Source organism: Chanodichthys erythropterus, chromosome 17 (assembly GCF_024489055.1).
Source record: "Chanodichthys erythropterus isolate Z2021 chromosome 17, ASM2448905v1, whole genome shotgun sequence".
In the NCBI taxonomy this organism is placed as follows: domain Eukaryota; kingdom Metazoa; phylum Chordata; class Actinopteri; order Cypriniformes; family Xenocyprididae; genus Chanodichthys; species Chanodichthys erythropterus.
In genome coordinates this window covers 1,058,486-1,078,339 of record NC_090237.1, presented here as the reverse complement: position 1 = coordinate 1,078,339, position 19,854 = coordinate 1,058,486, and the positions used below count along the sequence as shown (strand labels likewise).

At 36.8% G+C, this 19,854-nt stretch overlaps 3 protein-coding genes across 4 annotated transcripts; 2 read left to right on the top strand and 1 right to left on the bottom strand.

The window, feature by feature from the left end:
* Positions 1 to 1,143: 1,143 nt before the first annotated feature.
* Positions 1,144 to 4,617, top strand: eif3k (eukaryotic translation initiation factor 3, subunit K). Of its 2 annotated transcripts, none has more exons than XM_067365503.1 (8): positions 1,144 to 1,351; positions 1,575 to 1,673; positions 1,756 to 1,876; positions 2,118 to 2,195; positions 2,289 to 2,355; positions 3,689 to 3,766; positions 3,849 to 3,974; positions 4,080 to 4,617. In XM_067365503.1, the coding sequence occupies exons 1-8, from the start codon at positions 1,290 to 1,292 to the stop codon at positions 4,109 to 4,111; spliced, it is 663 nt and encodes a 220-aa protein (XP_067221604.1). In that variant the 5' UTR covers positions 1,144 to 1,289; the 3' UTR covers positions 4,112 to 4,617. The 2 variants fall into 2 exon arrangements, with proteins under 2 accessions (XP_067221604.1, XP_067221605.1); XM_067365504.1 differs by having other exon boundaries at positions 2,121 to 2,195; positions 4,080 to 4,502.
* Positions 4,618 to 9,353: 4,736 nt separating this feature from the next.
* Positions 9,354 to 11,518, top strand: kbtbd3 (kelch repeat and BTB (POZ) domain containing 3). The gene is made up of 2 exons (XM_067365972.1): positions 9,354 to 9,515; positions 10,085 to 11,518. Exons 1-2 carry the CDS (start codon positions 9,354 to 9,356, stop codon positions 11,516 to 11,518), a joined length of 1,596 nt encoding a protein of 531 aa, XP_067222073.1.
* A 419-nt stretch (positions 11,519 to 11,937) lies between these two features.
* LOC137005349 (sarcolipin) lies at positions 11,938 to 13,518 on the bottom strand. Its single transcript, XM_067366205.1, has 2 exons — positions 13,398 to 13,518; positions 11,938 to 12,304 (listed from the first exon to the last, which is right to left on the bottom strand). The coding sequence occupies exon 2, from the start codon at positions 12,270 to 12,272 to the stop codon at positions 12,174 to 12,176; it is 99 nt and encodes a 32-aa protein (XP_067222306.1). The 5' UTR covers positions 12,273 to 12,304; positions 13,398 to 13,518; the 3' UTR covers positions 11,938 to 12,173.
* Between the last annotated feature and the right edge of the window lie 6,336 nt (positions 13,519 to 19,854).

The window sequence follows — 19,854 nt, the reverse complement described above, 5'->3', positions numbered from 1 at the left end:
AGTGAAATGACTCATCTTAAAGGGACTTTGATATAATCTAATTACAATAGAAGACTGATTGCAATCCAGATTATATGTAATCAGAACAGGATTCGAGACTAACCAAATTCCGACAAAATGTGGAGGCAAAACCTTCATTCTGCGTCTATATTTGTGAAGATTATAAGTAGTTAGTGTAATTATTTAGCTAAACGATATGTAAGCAGTAGTAATACATAAATTATTCGCTACACAGAACTTGAGGGTATGCACGTGACGTTGCCGTTGACCGTTATGGCTGCGGTCACGCCCACTGAGTTTTCAGCGTGAATGCCGCGAAAACACATCCAAAACAGGAAAGAGCTTTGATACAAAACCTGAGGTATATATTTTTACAGACTGCCGAAAGTTACGGAAAAGAGAAGCAAATGTCGCTGCAATTCACAGAAACAGCAGATAGACATGTTTTGCAGTTATCATTTTGTGTCAAAATGTTGGATTTTGAGGTAAAATCATACCCTATATATTCTATTGTTATATATTGTGATGAAAACTCATATTACCATCTTATATTCTGCATAATTGGGTGTTTTTAAATAAACACTGACAAAAACTATACAAGTTTTAGGGCTGGACGATATGACGATATATATAACATTGATATAAATGATAACAACAACAAATCAGATTTAAACCTACCTATATTGTAGTTATATAAAGCGTTAACAGGCGGATTTGCCTTATGTATTTCCCCGCCATTGAAATCAAGCACTTATAAATGTCAGGAAACACGACTCCTGGCTGCATGTCAATATCCATGGATTAGGTTTATTTGAGGAACACTTTCGAGCCCAATCTTTAGAGTAATCGTTAGTTTTACTCGCGGTTTCCTCTATTAAATCCAGTCACGCAGTTCTTTTTCCACTCAGTCCAGCTGAGGGCGGGAAAGTGACGTCGATGCATACCGTGTGTTTTATAACGTGATTAACCCCTCATAAAAGCTGTAAATTCTGAGTTAATCGTAGACACTGATCCGTATGTGTCAATATTATTGTGTTTTGTTTGCTCAACGTGCATTTAAATACGCAATGACTCCGTCCACGCGCGCGGCGGCGCTGTCAGAACAAGCCGCGTGCTCCGGAATCACGTGACCGGCGCGCGGCCGATGACGTCGTTCTCTGCCGCTCACACGCGCCGCTGTTTCGCTCGTGAGGATCCGAGTGTCTGGAAAACAAAGGGGAAAAAACACATAAAAACGTACAATAATTATAATTTAAATATCATATATAAGTAAATAAACACTCGGAATCATGGCGACGACATTTGAGCAGATGAGAGCGAACGTCGGCAAACTTCTGCGCGGCATCGACAGGTGAAGACCGTTTATTGTTGATTATTAGATTAATTAACATCAAACACAACTGATTTATACAAAATATGTGCTCAAATGTTATAAAACTTCATTTATTATGAAACTCATTTTACAGAAGACAATTTTGTCATTGTTGATTCAATATTTCTGTGAAAATCTCATCATTTATGAATCAACTTCAGCTCATCTATACTGATATTAATGGCATAAATCACCTGTACAGGTATAACCCAGAGAATCTGTCCACGCTGGAGCGATATGTGGACACTCAGGCCAGAGAAAACGCCTATGACCTGGAGGCTAACCTGGCTGTGCTCAAACTGTGAGTGAAGCGCACTATCAAGGGTGTGCCCTCAGTGGACAGCTCTGTGTTTGATTGACAGGTCGTGCTCTTGTGTCCTCAGGTACCAGTTCAACCCGGCGTACTTCCAGACCACCGTCACGGCACAGATCCTGCTCAAGGCTCTGACCAATCTGCCTCACACCGACTTCACGCTGTGCAAATGCATGATCGACCAGACCCACGTATCCTTCAGGACGCAGAACGACACCACGTGATGCGTTCGGACTCTCTGCATATAGTGTTAGAATATATACATCTTATATTGATCTATTCCTGTAATCGACACTTATGCTGTACTTGAGAAGATCAGATTAGACTAACTTCACACACACACTACACTCTGATTTGTCGTCGTTATTATTATGGGCTGTCGTGCCTCTGTGATGTCACAGATTATCGGCTCTTTCCTTGACTACGGTGTCGCAGCAAGAGGAACGGCCGATAAGACAGATCCTGTACCTGGGGAACCTGCTGGAGACGTGTCACTTCCAGAGCTTCTGGGTAACACACACACACACACACACACACACAGTGTTCAGTAATGGTCTGGTGTGTATTGAGGTGTAATGTTGTGATGTTGTGTGTGTTTCTCAGGCCAGTCTGGAGGAGAACCGGGATCTCATTGATGGAATCACAGGATTTGAGGAGTCGGTGCGCAAATGTAAGCGATTTATATATTATATTCATTTAGCTTTAGTAAATTCAAGGCCGTAAAAAGTCTTAAACATTGTGACTTTTTACTTGTATCGCAGGATATAAACTGGTAATTTGACATTATAAAGTCCAAATTGTGAGATTTTAATAAATTTAGCTATTGTTTTGTCTTGTGAACTAAATGCAAACATCTTTTATGTAAAATATCATACTCAGGACAGTACTAAATGAAAAATAACATGCATTTTTTATTATCCCTCTTATTTAATTAAAATTATTCACATTTTCACAGATTGTGCAAGTGGTTCACATACTTTTTCATGCAACGGTATATTATCATCCAGCTCTGGTCTGATAAGTGAGGCATGAAGTTATTAATGACTGTCTGTAAAGCTGCTTTGAAACAGTGTGTGAAAAGCCAAACACATTTGACTGAACTTTGACACAACATCATTTAAACTCGTTTATTTCTCATCATACGAGTCTCATTTTATTATTACGATGGCTGAAACTTTCTACTCTCACTTCTCATGTTTAATGACTGTTTTTTTATCTGGTAAATGAATAAATGTAAACATAAATGTAGATTATTTTGAATATTAGTATGGCAATTATAATAATATATTTATAAATATTATTATATTATAATTATAACAATATTATGCTAATTTTAACAACAATAATGTCTTTATAATATTGATATAATTTTAGTAATATAATTTTTTTGTATATTTATATTTTTTATTAATCATTAATTACTATAATTATAATATCAATTATTATAAATGTTCCACCTTCAGGAGTTTTTCAGTTAGAATTTATGTTTTAGTTATTATAATTATTATTTTTGTATAATTATAATACGTTTATTATAAATACTTATAATAAAATAAGTATATATAATAATTATATATTTAAAATAAAAAATATTTCCATAAATTTAATAATATTATGATGATAACTTATTTATATATATATATATATATATATATATATATATATATATATATATATATATATATATATATATATATATATAAATACTTATTAATACTTATATCAATTTTGAATTTTCCACCTGCAGAAGTTATTCAGTTTGAGTTTTTTAAAATGTTAGTTTATTTTAATTATTTGTATATATTAATAATAATAATATTATTATTATTATAGTAATTATTATTATTTTATAATGATAAAAATATTTTGTATAATTTTAATAATTATTTGTAATATAATTAATATGTAATATATTTAATAATTAATGTTTTGTATAATTATAATAATGTTAATTGTTATGAATGTTCTCCAGCATGAGGTCTGATCAGTGTTTCTCTCTCTAGTCATCTGTCATGTTGTGGGAATCACGTATCAGAACATCGAGTACCGGCTCCTGGCTGAGATGCTGGGAGATCCTCTGGGTGAGACCGTCGTCCTCCACGACACACACACACACACACACACACTCACACACTCTCTCACCTGATGTGTATCTCACCGCAGACACGCAGGTGAAGGTGTGGATGAACAAGTACGGCTGGACGGAGAACGAGGACGGTCAGATATTCATTCACAGTCAGGAGGAGTGTGTCAAGCCCAAGAACATCGTGGAGAAGATCGACTTCGAGAGTGAGTGTGTGACGACTGATGATGATGATGATGATGATGATGATGATGATGATGATGATGATGATGTTCTTCAGTTATTCTGACTGATGTTCTGTTCGTCCACAGGCGTGTCCAGCATCATGGCTACCTCACAGTGACCACACACACACACACACACACACAGTTTCCCCTTTATTTTACAATAAACTCATTTCAGTTGAGAAATTTGGAGTCTTAATTTCCACTCATTATCAAAATCACACATTAATGCTCGTCAGTCATGTGACAAAAATGGACATAGTCAAAACAGCCTTTCTGTTCAGTTTCTAAAAGAAATTCTTCATATTTGCTTATTTATATGTCTTGATGTGTACTTTATTATTTCTCTTTGTTTGTTGCTCTAATAAGAATATGTAGAATTTTAATATGGCGGACAGAATTCACAAATGTGATTGTAGTTTTGAATTCTGCTCATTAATGTAGTCACTGTGACAACTAGCCCCGGTGTGATCTCTACAGAAGACTGAGCAGTGTCTCCACTAACAGAAGGATGATCGTTGCTCTTCCCTGATGTGTGTCTGTCTGTCTTAGTTGTGACATATTTTCTGTGTCTAATCACTGACGATAATGAAGAAATGATCCAGAGATCTGTCCAGAAAATACATCAAACTGAATTTCTACAGATGGAAGAGCATTTCTGCCACATAAGAGAAAATCATGCTTTGGTAAATCATAATTATTTATGATTCATTAATTACATTCATTAGTAATTACATCATTGTCATTTTTATATATATATATATATATATATATATATATATATATATATATATAACTGTCTTTTTTAAGTCCTAATTTCGACTTAGTATAATTTCGACTTTTCATCTCATAAATTACTGTCATGATCCTTTTTTCAATTGTTATAATTTAGACTTTTTGTCATAATTGTTTTGTCAATTTTTACTTAGTATGTCATAATTTTGAAAGACTTTTAAAGTCATTATTAAGTCATAATTTCAACTTATTTGGATTTTGTCTTTATTTTAAGTCCTAATTTCAATTTAGTATGCCATAATTTAGATTTTGTGATAATTTAGACGTGTCATAAATATGATTATTTTATCTCAAATGACTTAGTACATAATTAAAAAAATTTTCACATTTGTCCAAAAATTGACTCATAATTAAGATTTTTGTGTCATTGTGACTCATAATTTCAGTATTTAATCTTTTAAGTCCTTATTTCGACCTTTCATGTCATAATTTTGACTTTTTGTGGTCATAATTATATTTCAAGTCATAATTTTTATTTTTTTTTGTCATAAGACTTTAAAAGTCATAATGTAGACTTTTTATGCCGTAAATTACTGTCATATTTTCTGTTTTGTCGCATTTGTCTTTTTAAAGCCTATTTTCGACTCAATTGATATTTTTAGTCATAATTTCGATTTTTTTTTTTGTCATGATTGTCTTTTTAAATCCTTATTTCGATTTAGTATGTCAGATTTTTGTCAATTAAGACTGTCAAAATTATATTTTGAGTCATAATTTCCACTTGGTATGTCATAATTTTAGATTTGTCAAATAGGATATTTAAAGTCATAATTTTGACTTTTTATTTAAAAATTACTTGGTACATCATAATTTCATTTTTGTCACATTCAGTCTGTTTAAATCCTAATTTTAACTCATAATTTCGATTTTTCTCGATGAAGACTGTCATAATTTCGATATTTAATCTTTTTAAGTCCTTATTTTGATTTAGTGTGTCATAATTTTGATTTTTTGTGGTCGTAATTATATTTTGTCAATTTTTACTTAGTATGTCATAATTTTTTTTTGTTATAATCAAGACTTAAAAAGTCAGAATTTAGATCGTCATGACATTTTTATGTCAAATTCGACTGTCATTATTTTTTTATATTTTTAGTAATAGTTTCGATTTTCCATCTCATAAATGTCATCATTTACATTTTTCTTTTTTTTTTTTCTTTTTCATAATTGTCTTAAATCTCATTTCGATTTAGTATGTCATAATTTAGAGTTTTGTCATAATTAAGACTTTTAAAGTCATCATTTTTAGAGTTGTGTCATAATTTCGACTTTGTCATAATTATGATTTACAAAAGCATGATTTTGTCTCATGTGGCGGGAATGGGCTTCCATACACTGCCACTGATTTAAAAAGGAAAGAAAAAACGAGAAGAGAGCCAATAATCAAGTTCAGTCTTGCGTCTTCCGTCAACTCGTCGTGCGTTCTGCGCATGCGCAGTGGCGACGGAGCTCTGTCCAGCGTGCTGAAGCGTGAGTGTCGATCATCCCATTCCGTTCCTAAAGGATTGAAGCCGTCATGTATGACTCGTTCTTGTACAGTAATGAGAAAGTCTGAGTTTAGGAGCTCATTTGTGTGAGTGTGTGTGTGATCACTGAACAGCAGAGGAGCGCGATCGGCTCAGGTACTTCAGCTGTTTACACGGTAATAATAACAGTGATGATCACCATAGAGGTATAACTATAGATCTACACTTGTGTATGATGCTTGATGTCAGATTGTTGCTGAATCTGATGGACGGGCGTCACGTGACGCTGGTGTCCGCGTCACACGGTCAGCAGGTGCTCGCTGTCCTTCAGGCCTTCCGCGAGAGGCGCGCGCTGTTCGACTTCAGCATCCGCGTGCAGGACGAGTCGCTGCCGTGCCACCGCTGTGTCCTCGCCGCCTGCAGCGACTTCTTCAGGTATCAGTGCCAACAAGCACGTCACATACATAGCAACGCCCTGGAAACCATCACAACCTCCTAGCAGATGCATATTAACATCCTGGTAACCATTTAGAACACCATAGCAACACCCTGGCAACAAGGCAGTGAGTTCCGCACATGTACAACACTCTCATTACTTCATAAAAATCTTGTTATAACATACTCAAATACTGTTTAAACTTATTGTTATTATTCTGAGGCTATCATTTCTGACTCTCAACTTTGGAAATTCCTGTATCCAATTAAATTCCCTTAGACTTTACAATAACTCTATTAGAGTATTTAAGCTGTCTATCATTAGCAAAGCTTAACAAAACATGCTAGCAAACATGCTAAATCATGTTAATGTGTTAATTTGTTACAAACATGCTAGCAACATGTGAAAACATGTTATCAATGTGTTAATTTGTTACAAACATGCTAGCAACATGCAAAAACATGTTAGTGATGTGTTAATTTGTTACAAACATGCTAGCAACATGCAAAAACTTGTTAGCAATGTTTTAATTCATGTTACAAACATGTTAGCAATGTGTTAATTTGTTACAAACATGCTAGCAACACGCAAAAACATGTTAGCAATGTGTTAATTTGTTACAAACATGCTAGCAACATGTAAAAACATGTTAGCAATGTGTTAATTTGTTACAAACATGCTAGCAACATGCAAAAAACTTGTTAGCAATGTTTTAATTCATGTTACAAACATGTTAGCAAAGTGATAATTTGTTACAAACATGCTACCAACACGCAAAAACGTTAGCAATGTGTTAATTTGTTACAAAGATGCTAGCAACATGCAAAAACATGTTAGCAATGTTAATTTGTTACAAACATGCTAGCAACATGCAAAAACATGTTAGCAATGTGTTAATTCATGTTACAAACATGCTAGCAAAATGCTAAATAATGCTAACAACATGCGAAAACATTTTAGAAATGTGTTAATTCATGTTACAAACATGCTTGCAAACATGAAAACGTTAGCAATGTGTTAATTTGTTACAAACATGCTAGCAAAATGTTAAATAATACTAACAACATGCGAAAACATGTTAGAAATGTGTTAATTCATGTTACAAACATGCTAGCAAACATGAAAACATGTTAGCAATGTGTTAATTTGTTACAAACATGCTAGCAAAATGAAAAAACGTTAGCAATGTGTTAATTTGTTACAAACATGCTAGCAACATGCGAAAACATGTTAGCAATGTGTTAATTTGTTACAAACATGCTAGCAACATGAAAAAAACATGTTAGCAATGTGTTAATTTGTTACAAACATGCTAGCAACATGCAAAAACATGTTAGCAATGTGTTAATTTGTTACAAACATGCTAGCAACAATGCTAAATCATGATAACAAAAAGTAAAAACATGTTGGCAATATGTTAATTAATATTAGCAACATGGTAATTCATGTTAGCAACATGGTAATTCATGTTAGCAAACATGGTAATTCATGTTAGCAAACATGGTAATTCATGTTAGTAATGTGTTAATACATGTTAGCAAAATGTTAAGTCATGCTAGCAAAATGTTAAAACATGCTAGTGACTTGCTAATTCATGTTAGCAATGTGTTACGCTGCGTTCACGGCACCTCGAATTTACCTGGATCTTGAGATGACAACATGTGACGTTGCTGTTCACGTCCTTTAGACTGTGAATTATGCGTTTCTATGGCATCACTATCAACGCCGAAATGAATCTACAGCGGTCAGGTGGTACATGTGGGAGCTTTCAGAAAACTGTAATTACGAGCTCTACGAGGACTTGAGCACTTTTTACGAGCCAGAATCCCGTAGTTACAGTGATATCGATATGGCGTGAACACACCTTTAATTCATGTTAAAAACATTCAAGCAACATGATTTATGTCAGCAAAATGTTAAAACATGCTAGCAACAGACTAATTCATGTTATCAAAATGCTAATTCATGCTAGAAACATGTAAGCAGTTTGCTAATTCATGTTAGAAACATGCTAGCTATCTGTTAAAACCTGCCTAGCAATGTGTTAATTCATTTTAACAGTGGGCTAAATCATGCTAGCAACATGCTAAAACATTCTAGTGTTGTGCTAATTCATGCTTGTAACATGAATCAAACCTTCAAATTTCAAGCTTTAAAAACTAATTCAAACTTTCTGGTCTGGCTTTCTCAAGCCAACAAGTTTGTCTTGACAACCTTTTTTTTTAATCTAGGTACAATGTAAATCAGCTGTTTTCTATGTGAATATATAGTAAAGTGTAATTTATTCCTGTGATCAAAACTGAATTTTCAGCATCATTACTCCAGTCTTCAGTGTCACATGATTCTTCAGAAATCATTCTGATATGATGATTTGCTGCTCAAGAAACATTTATGATTATTATCAATGTTGAAAACAGTTCATATTCTTGTGGAAACATCATACATTTTATTTTTCGGGATTCTTTGATGATTCGAAAGAACAGTGTTTATATGAAATAGTATCTTTTGTAACATTACAAACAACTTTACTGTCAGTTTTGATCAGTTTAATTATTCATTGTTGAGAAATATACCTAATGTACAGCTTGTCAGAATTCTGCTATTACATTTCAAATGTAACTACGTTTAGCCATCTTTATCTTGTTTATATATCTGTACAGAGCCATGTTTGAGCTGGACATGCGGGAGCGAGACGACGGCACCGTGACCCTCAGTAACCTCTCGGCTCCGGCCGTCCACACCTTCCTGGACTTTGCATATTCTGGTGAAATAGAAATCAGAGAAGACAACGTGGACATGCTGTTTCACCTGGCTTCTTTCCTGCAGGTGAGTCACATTATATGAGAGGTTTTGTTATAGTGAGTGCAACAGTCGTGTTTCAGATTATTTTTTTTCCATAGCTTGATTGATTTTTAATAATAACTAATAAACCTTTAAAGACAGGCCAGCTATGAGCTAGGAGGTTGTTAATCAATGATATATGCTTTTGTCCACATTATTTCAACTTATTTATTTAAATAAGTTTATTATTAAATGTTTAACAGCAGAATTCCTGATGAGAAACTACATTACCCATGATTCTGCAGAGAAATGAAATGAGCACTTTAGCTCCACCCACTCCCTAGAAAATGTGTTGCTCCATTTTCAATCTATTTTATTATTTATTATTAACTATATCTATCTATATGTCTTGAATTGACAAGAGTAATGTTGTGATTCTCCTCATAACAGGTTGGTTTGGTTCATGGCTTAAAACTAAAGAATTTTTACAAATCCCAATGGAAAAATACCACCCAACCAACAAGGCAAAATAAATTAAACTGAAACTTCACAGTAAATAATCTAATCATGTATGAAAACTGCTTCAGCAAGTCTTTCCTCTTTCATTCGCACAGGTCAGCTTCCTGTCACGTGCTTGCAGCGACTTCCTGGTCCAAACCCTCGAGCTCTCCAACTGCCTGCACCTGTTGGCGGTTGCGGAGGGATACGGTTCCTCACACCTGCTGCGTCGCGCGACCGAGTTCGTAACGCAGAACTTCCACACGCTTTCCTCCACACCGGATTTCCTGGAGATGCCGGCGCGGGTTCTGGAGCGCTGCCTGGCGTCTGACGCGCTCAACGTGCCGGATGAAGAGAGCGTCCTGCGCGCGCTCCTCCGCTGGACGCAGCACGACCCGCAGACGCGCGAGAGCCTGCTGCCGGAGCTCCTGCCTCAGGTCCGTCTGCACCATCTGCCGCCGGCTGCGCTGGAGGATGCCGGACGCTCCGAGGATGCTCTGACCACTGACGGACGCTGCGTTAGCATTGTTAGCGAAGCAGTCGCACGTGTTCGAGAATCCAGCGGGCTGTTTTCAGACGCTCGGCCTTCGACCACTTCCAGCTACATTTTTGTGTGTAAAACGGAGGAAAACGCAGAGATTCGTTACGCATTCTGCTACGACATCGCCGCTAACCGCTGGACGGAGTTGCCGCAGGATGCGGCGCGGATTTTAGACCTACCCGGATCAGCTATCATCGGCTTCGCCGAGAAGCTCTTCATCATCGGTGGATGCCGCGGAAACTGTCGTCGTGCCGTTCGCCTGCACATCGCCACGCCCGAGCACGACCCCACGGACGAAGTGTGGTGCTACTGTCCCGTCACACGCAGCTTCACGCCAGCTCCGCGCATGCGCCACCCGCGGACCATGCACGCCTGCGTCGCCGCTCTGCACCGCATCTACGCCATCGCCGGGAAATCCATCCTGGACGTGGAGTACTTTGATCCTCTGAGCAACGTATGGAAATCAGTCAGCCCGCTTCCCAAGAGGATCTACTTTCCCGAAGCGAGTGCGTGCGGAAGCGTCATCTACGCTCTCGGATCCGAGGTGGAAATCTCTGAAGCCTTCAATCCGTCGCTGGACTGCTTCTTCCGCTACGACGCAGTGGCGGATCAGTGGTGCCAACTAGTGGCAGAGTTTGGGCAGTTCTTCCACGCCACGCTCGTCAAGTCCGTGTCCGTCAACGACACGCTGTACCTCTGCGATCTCTCCACGTATAAAGTCTACAGCTTCTGCCCGGACACCTGCGTGTGGAAAGGCGAAGGCTCGTTCGAGTGCGCGGGCTTCAACGCGGGAGCCATCGGCGTGCGGGAGAAGATCTACATCCTGGGCGGCGATTATTCGCCTGATGAGATCACGGACGAGGTGCAGGTGTACGACAGCGGACGCTCGGAGTGGCAGGAGGTCGCGCCGATGCCGCGCGCTTTGACCGAGTTTCACTGCCAGGCGCTCAGCTTCAATCGCTACAGGGATCCCTGGAGGACGGATCGCGCTGAAACCATCAGAGACTAGGGTTCCGACAGTTCTATCAATGCATCGTGATTCGTGGATCATTTCTGATATTTTCGCAAATCGATTCTAAGCTTATTTTTTAACAACAGATGCCGCTCCCGGCTAGTTTTTAACCGCATGCTCAAATGCTCATGAAGAAGAGCGCTCGTGAATTCGGCTGACACCCCACTGCAAACACCCCTGTAACTCGCTTCAACCTTTTCGAACTTTATGAATTGAAAGTATGGCTGTTTCTAAAGCACACAGCGCCATCTGCTGTTGAAAACTAAGCTCAGAATCGATTCGAGAGAGAATCTTGATGCATTCGTAAAATATCAGAATCATTTCACGATTCGCGATGCATCGATGTAGAGACTGAACACACACACAAACACACAACTGCATTGCCAAAGAGCTGTTTATTAAAACAAATAAAACTATGTCTTAAATCAATACATTGTTACTCTTTTGGCTATTCATTTTTTTCCCAATTTGTCGAATTAAACATCCAGACTAGCAAATCACATATAACAATAATCCATTAGGACATGGTGACAACATCACTGGACGATCCATCCTGATTGGCAGATCTTCCATCCGTCTGCAGAAACATCACCGTCTGGTCTCATGATCACAGCTGACTGGCCTTCCTCCGATGATGATGATGATGAGCTCTTCATGAGTCCTGATATTGTTTGACCAGTAACCACATGAGCATAATTGTGATTAATACAACCATAAAGTTCAGAAACAGTTCTTGTGCGGATCGGTCCATCTGAGCTGTTTAGAGATGCAACAGCTGGGGAACTGCAGAAGAGAGAGAGAGAGAGGGAGGGAGAGATGTGGAAAGAAAGATCAGTATGTTGGTCATTATGAAATTAAGCCAGCCGTCCATCTGTCCATTCATCTATCCAAGTCACACCCACTTGTTGGCTTTAAATTTCAAACACAAATCTATCAGCAGTTCAACTGCTGTGACACACACATACACATTTAATCCTGCGATCACGTATCACTTCTGTCTTTGTATGAATGCAATTATAATGGTTATACACAAGAAAACTTTTTTGTTTTGTTTGCTGCCGTTCAAAAGTTTGGTGTCGGTGAGATATTTAAGAGTCTCTTCTGCTCATCAAGGCTGCATTTATTTGATCAAAAATACAGTAAAAATTGTGAAATATTATTACAATTTAAAATAGCTTAAACAAATAAATCTGTCTTTTTCTGATAGATTGTATTGCCTTAAAAACCTTTGAAATTCAAGCTTTTAAATGTCTTCAAACTTTCTGGTCAGGCTTTCTCAAGCAAACATCAAGATTTTGTTTGAAAATATTTTCTATGTGAATATATGTTAAAGTGTAATTTATTCCTGTGATTTTCAGCATCATTACTCCAGTCTTCAGTGTCACATGATCCTTCAGAAATCATTCTGAAATGATGATTTGCTGCTCAAGAAACATTTATGATCAATATCAATGTTGAAAACAGTCATATTTTTGTGGATAACTGATGCATTTTATTTTTCAGGATTCTTTGATGAATAAAAAAGGTAAAAAAAAAAACAAAACAGCATTTATTAAAAAATAGAATCTTTTGAAACATTATAAATGTCTTTACTGTCACTTTTGATCAATTTAATGCATCCTTACGTATTCATTTCTTTAAAATAAATTTCATTTAAGCAAATGGTTTCAAAAGAAGGTCAGATTTTCTCCCCAAAGTAAAACTAAACACACATGATCACACAGAAACACGCAGCAGACTCAATAACACGCACTTCTGAGAGAAACTACTGATTTTACACTGATAATGAAATATAATGTCTCTGCAGTTTGTCTGCTTCACGCATGCATGTGATGGTCAGAGATGGACCTGCAGATGTGGATGCAGTGATTCTTACCTGCACAGTGTTCAGAGCAGCTCTTGTTCGGCGGATTTAAAGCCTCTGTGTGTCCAGCTGTCACTCATCCCTCAGCTCTTAAAGCAGCCGCGCTGGACCGGACCGGACCGAAGCGGATTGGACCAGCGGCCAGTGACGTCACGGGTATTTAATGGAGGCTCAGCTGCTGGTTCAGGCTCTCTGAGGGATCGACGGGGTTCAGGCGTCCAGTCGCCGAGTGTGTTAAGAGTTATTTTCTGGATATTCTCTCAGTCACGCAGCAGCGCTATAATTTCTGCATTATGTCACGTGGAGGCGTCAGTCTCCGGTGTAATCCACCAACAATACCTTCTGACCGCTTAAGAGCATAAATCTGTGCTTTGAAACAGTTATTTTAGTTTTATTACAGATTTATTAATATTTGTTTATTTTTATGTTCATTTTAATCATATTTCTTGCAGTATTTTTTAAATATTGCTTATTTTCTTTTATTTTATTCCAGTTTATAATGTTGGTGCTTCAACTTAAAGCTACACGATGTAACTTTTTTGTTGTTGCTGTTCAAAATGAACAAAACAGAAATTGCGGGAAATTGCTTGCATACGTCACTTGCCCGTGCGTGTCTCGTCATATCCGTAAATAGAGAAAAGTAGCTCCGGCAGCTTGAGATGCTGTTTTTGTTACCAAAAGACTAAAGACGGTTCTGCAACGCAATATGGCGGAATAAACCCCGCCTTCTTAGTAAAAGAGCCAATCGTTGATTGATAAAATCATTGCGTCACTGCAGCTGCCGTTAGAAGCTCTGATTCCCATAGAAACCTGAGATTCCCGTTAAGCACTGCATATGCGCATTGGCTCGTCTACCCTTGAAAAACAGGCTTTTTAACGCATAAGACACAACACAACATTTATGGGTCAGTTCATGTCAGATTTTATTGCTGAATTGAAATATGTTATTTAATTGTGCGTTCGACAAGCTGTTTTTGAGATTTCAGGATTCTCCCATTCAAATAAATAGGACTTGGTCTTGGATGCCTGAAATAGCTGCCCGGAGACGTCGCAAATATAAACTTCCCTTAAGGGACTTTGTTGTTACTCTACAGGTAAGGTATTTTATTGAACAGATAAATTGCACTATAGCTCTCTAACAGAGTTAATTGTGAAGATCATTTCATTGTGGTTGTTCTCAAGAAAGTACCGTGTCTATTAATGGATAAAGCTACTATAAAGTGTTCAGTTAATGTCTTTCTATGTAAACTTTGGCCCAGGAGTAATCATATCCATCCGCTCAGTCACGCAGAGCCGAAGCACACCCAGTTCTTCCGCGAAATGCATGCAGTTTTGTTTTTGACCGCTAGAGGGCCAAAAGTTACATCGTGTACTTGTTTCAGTTTGTTGGCAAGCTGCTAAAAGGATTTAAAATAGCGTTTCCATGGTAAAACTGTTTAATTTCAAAACGGTTTTCACAGAATTAATTTTTAAGCTTTTGAATGATACCTAATTTATGATGAGTACTAAACTATGTGATGCAGGAAAGTGTCCTCTAGCAGGCTATGAAACTGAGAAATGGGGTGTGGAGGGAGAAAGATCTGGAAACAGAAATGATGCAGTCGTCTCCTCCTGCACATACACTAGCGGTGAGTTGTTTACTTGTAGGTGAGCCGAAATAACCTGTCATAAATCCAGATCAAATCAAGCTGCGGAATCCTGATGCTCCGTCTCCTCTTTTCCTCGTGAGTCTATTTGATCCAGGCTCCTTGAGACAACGATCCTGGAAATGACATCTCATTGTTGGAATTCAGCAGCTGGTCGAACCATGCAGGCCAAAGTGGAGAGGGTCGGGATCACATGAAGATGGAGCTAATGTGTGTAGGGTTTTTTGGGTGTTATCTCATAATTATGAAACATTCGTATTTTATATTCATATTACTCTGCACAATGATAATAAAATCTAATCAGTCTTTAGAAGCTGCTCATTTGACTTGCTAAAAACAATAGTTTGACCATAATCCTATTAGCATTTACTGATGTCGTTCCTAGACATGTGCCGATATTCAGTAATGCAATATCACCATAAGGAATATGCATATTGTTATCGTGGACACTTAAAAAATACCGTAAATGTATTACCAGTTATTAATTTTTTTATAATGCATTTAAGAGTACTTTCCCCATCACCCGTATAAAATGCACAATATTGCTGTATTCTGTAAAAGGGACATGCGCTCAGATGTAAACTAACCCAACGTGCACGTGACGGAACGAGTGAAGGAGACTGAATGAAAGTGCACGTTCACTCTCTGACAGCAGAGGGCGCTGATGGAACAGCAGAAATACAGCGGTTACCCCGGAAAGCCTGCAAACAAAGCAGCTGCGCTAGTTTTTAAAATGCTTCAGACAGACATTAATTTCTTTTGTAATCTCAGTGATGTTCATCATCACAGCACCAAATACTTAATACTTAAAGACTTAAAAGGCTATTAATTTTCAAATTTAAACATTTTTATATTTTAATCTGGACTACAACATGACCTAATGATTAGAAATGTTCTGATTATTTGTGATTGTTCAGTAAATCTTTGAGACATATACGGCTTCATTAGTGAACATGTTAATTAATTATTACCAAACTGACAATGAAAAATACTTATAAACCATTAATTATTCTTAGTTAATTTTAACTTCTTAGTTACTGTTTCATAACATTACTAAAATCAAAAGCACTTATTTAATGGACGTGAGATAAAACTAACAATGATCAGTTGTTTTTCTTAACTAATAATAACAAAAAATAATACTTTCTGTATCAAATGTAGCTGTTGCTCAATCTTAGTTAATGCATTAAATAATGAGACCTATTGTAAAGTGTTTCCTGTTCTTTATAACCTAATTCCTTTGCACTTTAATAAGTTTGAAAATTTTACTTTTTTACTTATATTTTTTGGTGTATTGTATTATTGTATTAAAAAATTAAAGAGTTTTTTTGTTATTACAAAAAGAGTTCTTAAACCTGTTATAGTATGACAGGCAACTTATTTCAACATCGTGATAATACCGTATACAACTTTGGACCCCACTGACTTTCATTGAATTGAAAAAACCTTCCCGCCCATGACCCTGTCGCCGGTTCTTCACTGTTCCTTCCTTGGAGCACTTTTGATTGATCCTGACCACTCTAGACTGGGAACACCCCACAAGAGCTGCAGTTTTGGAGATGCTCTGACCCAGTCGTCTAGCATTACAATTTGGTCCATGTCAAACTCACTCAAATCTTTACGCTTGCCCATTTCTCCTGCTTCTAACACATCAACATCAACTAATTTATCCACCCACTAACAGGCGCCGTGATAATCAGTGGTCATATTATGGTTGTTCGGTGTATATTTATGTACATACAAACTTTAAGTTTGTATGTCAGACAGTACTAGCATATTATAATAATAATGTGACACTTTCAGAATATTAATTTGAGGAACTTCCGACTCAACCAATCATGAGAGTTTGAAGGCGGGACTCTGTGTTTGATTAACCAATGACAGGTGGTCGGGAAACGTGTCTGAAAACATGTAGCTTGGATGCGGACCGTGTGTGTCAATGCGATTCTTAAATTCTAGAAGATCCAGCGGTGCCAATCCTGAAACCGAGCAGATCCACAAATAGATTCCTCTACATTAAAGGTGACAATAATCCAGGTCTCTACTTACATAATCACTCTTAAACGACGCCCTTTTACAAGGTGATTGATGTCGGGATTCTTCAGCTGATATGTGATCTTTTGGCAGATTCGTGGATGATATTCCTGAACCAATCCAGTGATTTGAATTCAGGATGATTCACCACTGCTTCATCCATTATTATTATTATTCATGTTTCTGATGGTCAGAATCGGGTGGTTTATTGAAGATGATCACATTTGCGGACTTTAGACACAATCTGTTTTGTTTTTGTACAGTTTGGCTCGTGTCTCATTCAGCTCTCCGCAGGTGTTCGGCTATAAATAATACTGTGATCTGTTGCTATCAGTGTTAGGGGAGTCTCGAGAGACCAGCTCTATTTAAAAGCTTGGCGCTTTTTACACCGGTATTTGCCAGAATAATCAACACAAAAACACATGTTGGAGATCCGCTTTCCTGGCAGAGTAACAAAACTTCAAATCAGGGAGGGGTTATGGGTATTAACATGGATATATACGGTAACACTTTAGTTTAGGGTCCAATTCTCACTAAGTAGTTGCTTATTAGCATGCATATTATTAGGATATTGGCTGTTTATTAGTGCTTGCAAAGCACATGTTAGTGTTAATATTAGACTGGAGTAATGATGCTGAACATTCAGCTTTGATCACAGGAATAAATTACATTTGTTTTACTATTGTAACTTGGTAAGAAAAGAAAATAAGTGACAGAAAAAAAACAAACTTTGATGTTGGCTTGGGAAAGCCTGACCAGAAAGTTTGAAGAGGTTTTAAAAGCTTGACGTTTGAAGGTTTTCAGTTTAAATTAGTTTTAAAGTTTGAAGGTTTTGAAGGCAAAACAGTCTATCAGAAAACCGATAGATACATTGCTAGCATGCTTTTAGCATGAATTAACACCTTGTTAGTAAATTTTAGCATGTTGCTAACATGTTCCAGGCATGAATTAACACATTGCTAACATGTTTTAACACATTGATAGCTTGTTTCTAGCGTCAGTTAACACAAATCATGTTTTAACATGTTGCTAGCATGAATTAGCAAACTGTTTGCATGTTTCTAACAAATTAACACATTGCTAAAATGTTTTTGCATGTTTCTAGCATGAGTTTTGCTAGCACATTGCTAACATGTTTTAACATACTGACAGCATGTTTCCAGCATTAACACATTTCTAACACGATTTACCAGTGCTAGCTTGTTTCTAGCAACAATTAACACAAAACTTGTTATAGCACTTTGCTAGCATGTTTCTAGCATGAATTAACACATTTTTAACATGATTTACCACATTGCTGGCTTGTTTCTAGCATCAATTAACACAAAACTAGTTATAGCACTTTGCTAGCATGTTTTAGCATGTTTTTAGCACGAATTAACACATTTCTAACATGATTTAACACATTGCTAACATGTTTCTAGCAACAAGTAGCACAGTGTTTTAACATGTTTGCATGAATTAGCACATTGTTAACATGTTTTAGCATGTTTGCTAGCATGAATTAGCAAACTGCATGTTTTTAACACAAATTAACACATTGCTAACATTTTTTTGCATTTATCTAGCATGAATTAGCAAATTTGCATGTTTCTAACATGAGTTAACACATTGCTACCTTGTTTCTAGCATCAATTAACACAAAACTTGTTATAGCACTTTGCTATCATGTTTTAACATGTTTTCTAACATGAATTAGCACATTGCTTGCATGTTTTAACATACTGGTAGCATGTTTCTAGCATGAATTAATGCATTTCTAACATGATTTAACACATTGCTAGCTTGTTTCTAGCATCAATTGGCACAACGTTTTAACATTCTTTGTATGAATTAATACATTGCTAACATGTTTTAACATACTGACAGCATGTTTCCAGCATTAACACATTTCTAACACGATTTACCAGTGCTAGCTTGTTTCTAGCAACAATTAACACAAAACTTGTTATAGCACTTTGCTAGCATGTTTCTAGCGTGAATTAACACATTTTTAACATGATTTACCACATTGCTGGCTTGTTTCTAGCATGAATTAACACAAAACTAGTTATAGCACTTTGCTAGCATGTTTTAGCATGTTTCTAGCATGAATTAACACATTTTTAACATGATTTACCACATTGCTGGCTTGTTTCTAGCATCAATTAACACAAAACTAGTTATAGCACTTTGCTAGCATGTTTTAGCATGTTTCTAGCATGAATTAACACATTTTTAACATGATTTACCACATTGCTGGCTTGTTTCTAGCATCAATTAACACAAAACTAGTTATAGCACTTTGCTAGCATGTTTTAGCATGTTTCTAGCACGAATTAACACATTTCTAACATGATTTAACACATTGCTAACATGTTTCTAGCAACAAGTAGCACAGTGTTTTAACATGTTTGCATGAATTAGCACATTGTTAACATGTTTTAGCATGTTTGCTAGCATGAATTAGCAAACTGCATGTTTTTAACACAAATTAACACATTGCTAACATTTTTTTGCATTTATCTAGCATGAATTAGCAAATTTGCATGTTTCTAACATGAGTTAACACATTGCTACCTTGTTTCTAGCATCAATTAACACAAAACTTGTTATAGCACTTTGCTATCATGTTTTAACATGTTTTCTAACATGAATTAGCACATTGCTTGCATGTTTTAACATACTGGTAGCATGTTTCTAGCATGAATTAATGCATTTCTAACATGATTTAACACATTGCTAGCTTGTTTCTAGCATCAATTGGCACAACGTTTTAACATTCTTTGTATGAATTAATACATTGCTAA

Excerpts from the sequence above, each read along its gene's own strand:
- kbtbd3 (XM_067365972.1), top strand. The coding sequence starts at position 9,354 with ATGTTTGAGCTGGACATGCGGGAGCGAGACGACGGCACCGTGACCCTC. Across the intron at positions 9,516-10,084 it reads ACCTGGCTTCTTTCCTGCAG|GTCAGCTTCCTGTCACGTGC; the intron begins GTGAGTCACATT and ends TCATTCGCACAG.
- LOC137005349 (XM_067366205.1), bottom strand. The coding sequence starts at position 12,272 with ATGGACCGATCCGCACAAGAACTGTTTCTGAACTTTATGGTTGTATTA.
- eif3k (XM_067365503.1), top strand. The coding sequence starts at position 1,290 with ATGGCGACGACATTTGAGCAGATGAGAGCGAACGTCGGCAAACTTCTG. Across the intron at positions 1,877-2,117 it reads GCATGATCGACCAGACCCAC|CAGCAAGAGGAACGGCCGAT; the intron begins GTATCCTTCAGG and ends ACTACGGTGTCG. Across the intron at positions 2,196-2,288 it reads GTCACTTCCAGAGCTTCTGG|GCCAGTCTGGAGGAGAACCG; the intron begins GTAACACACACA and ends TGTGTTTCTCAG.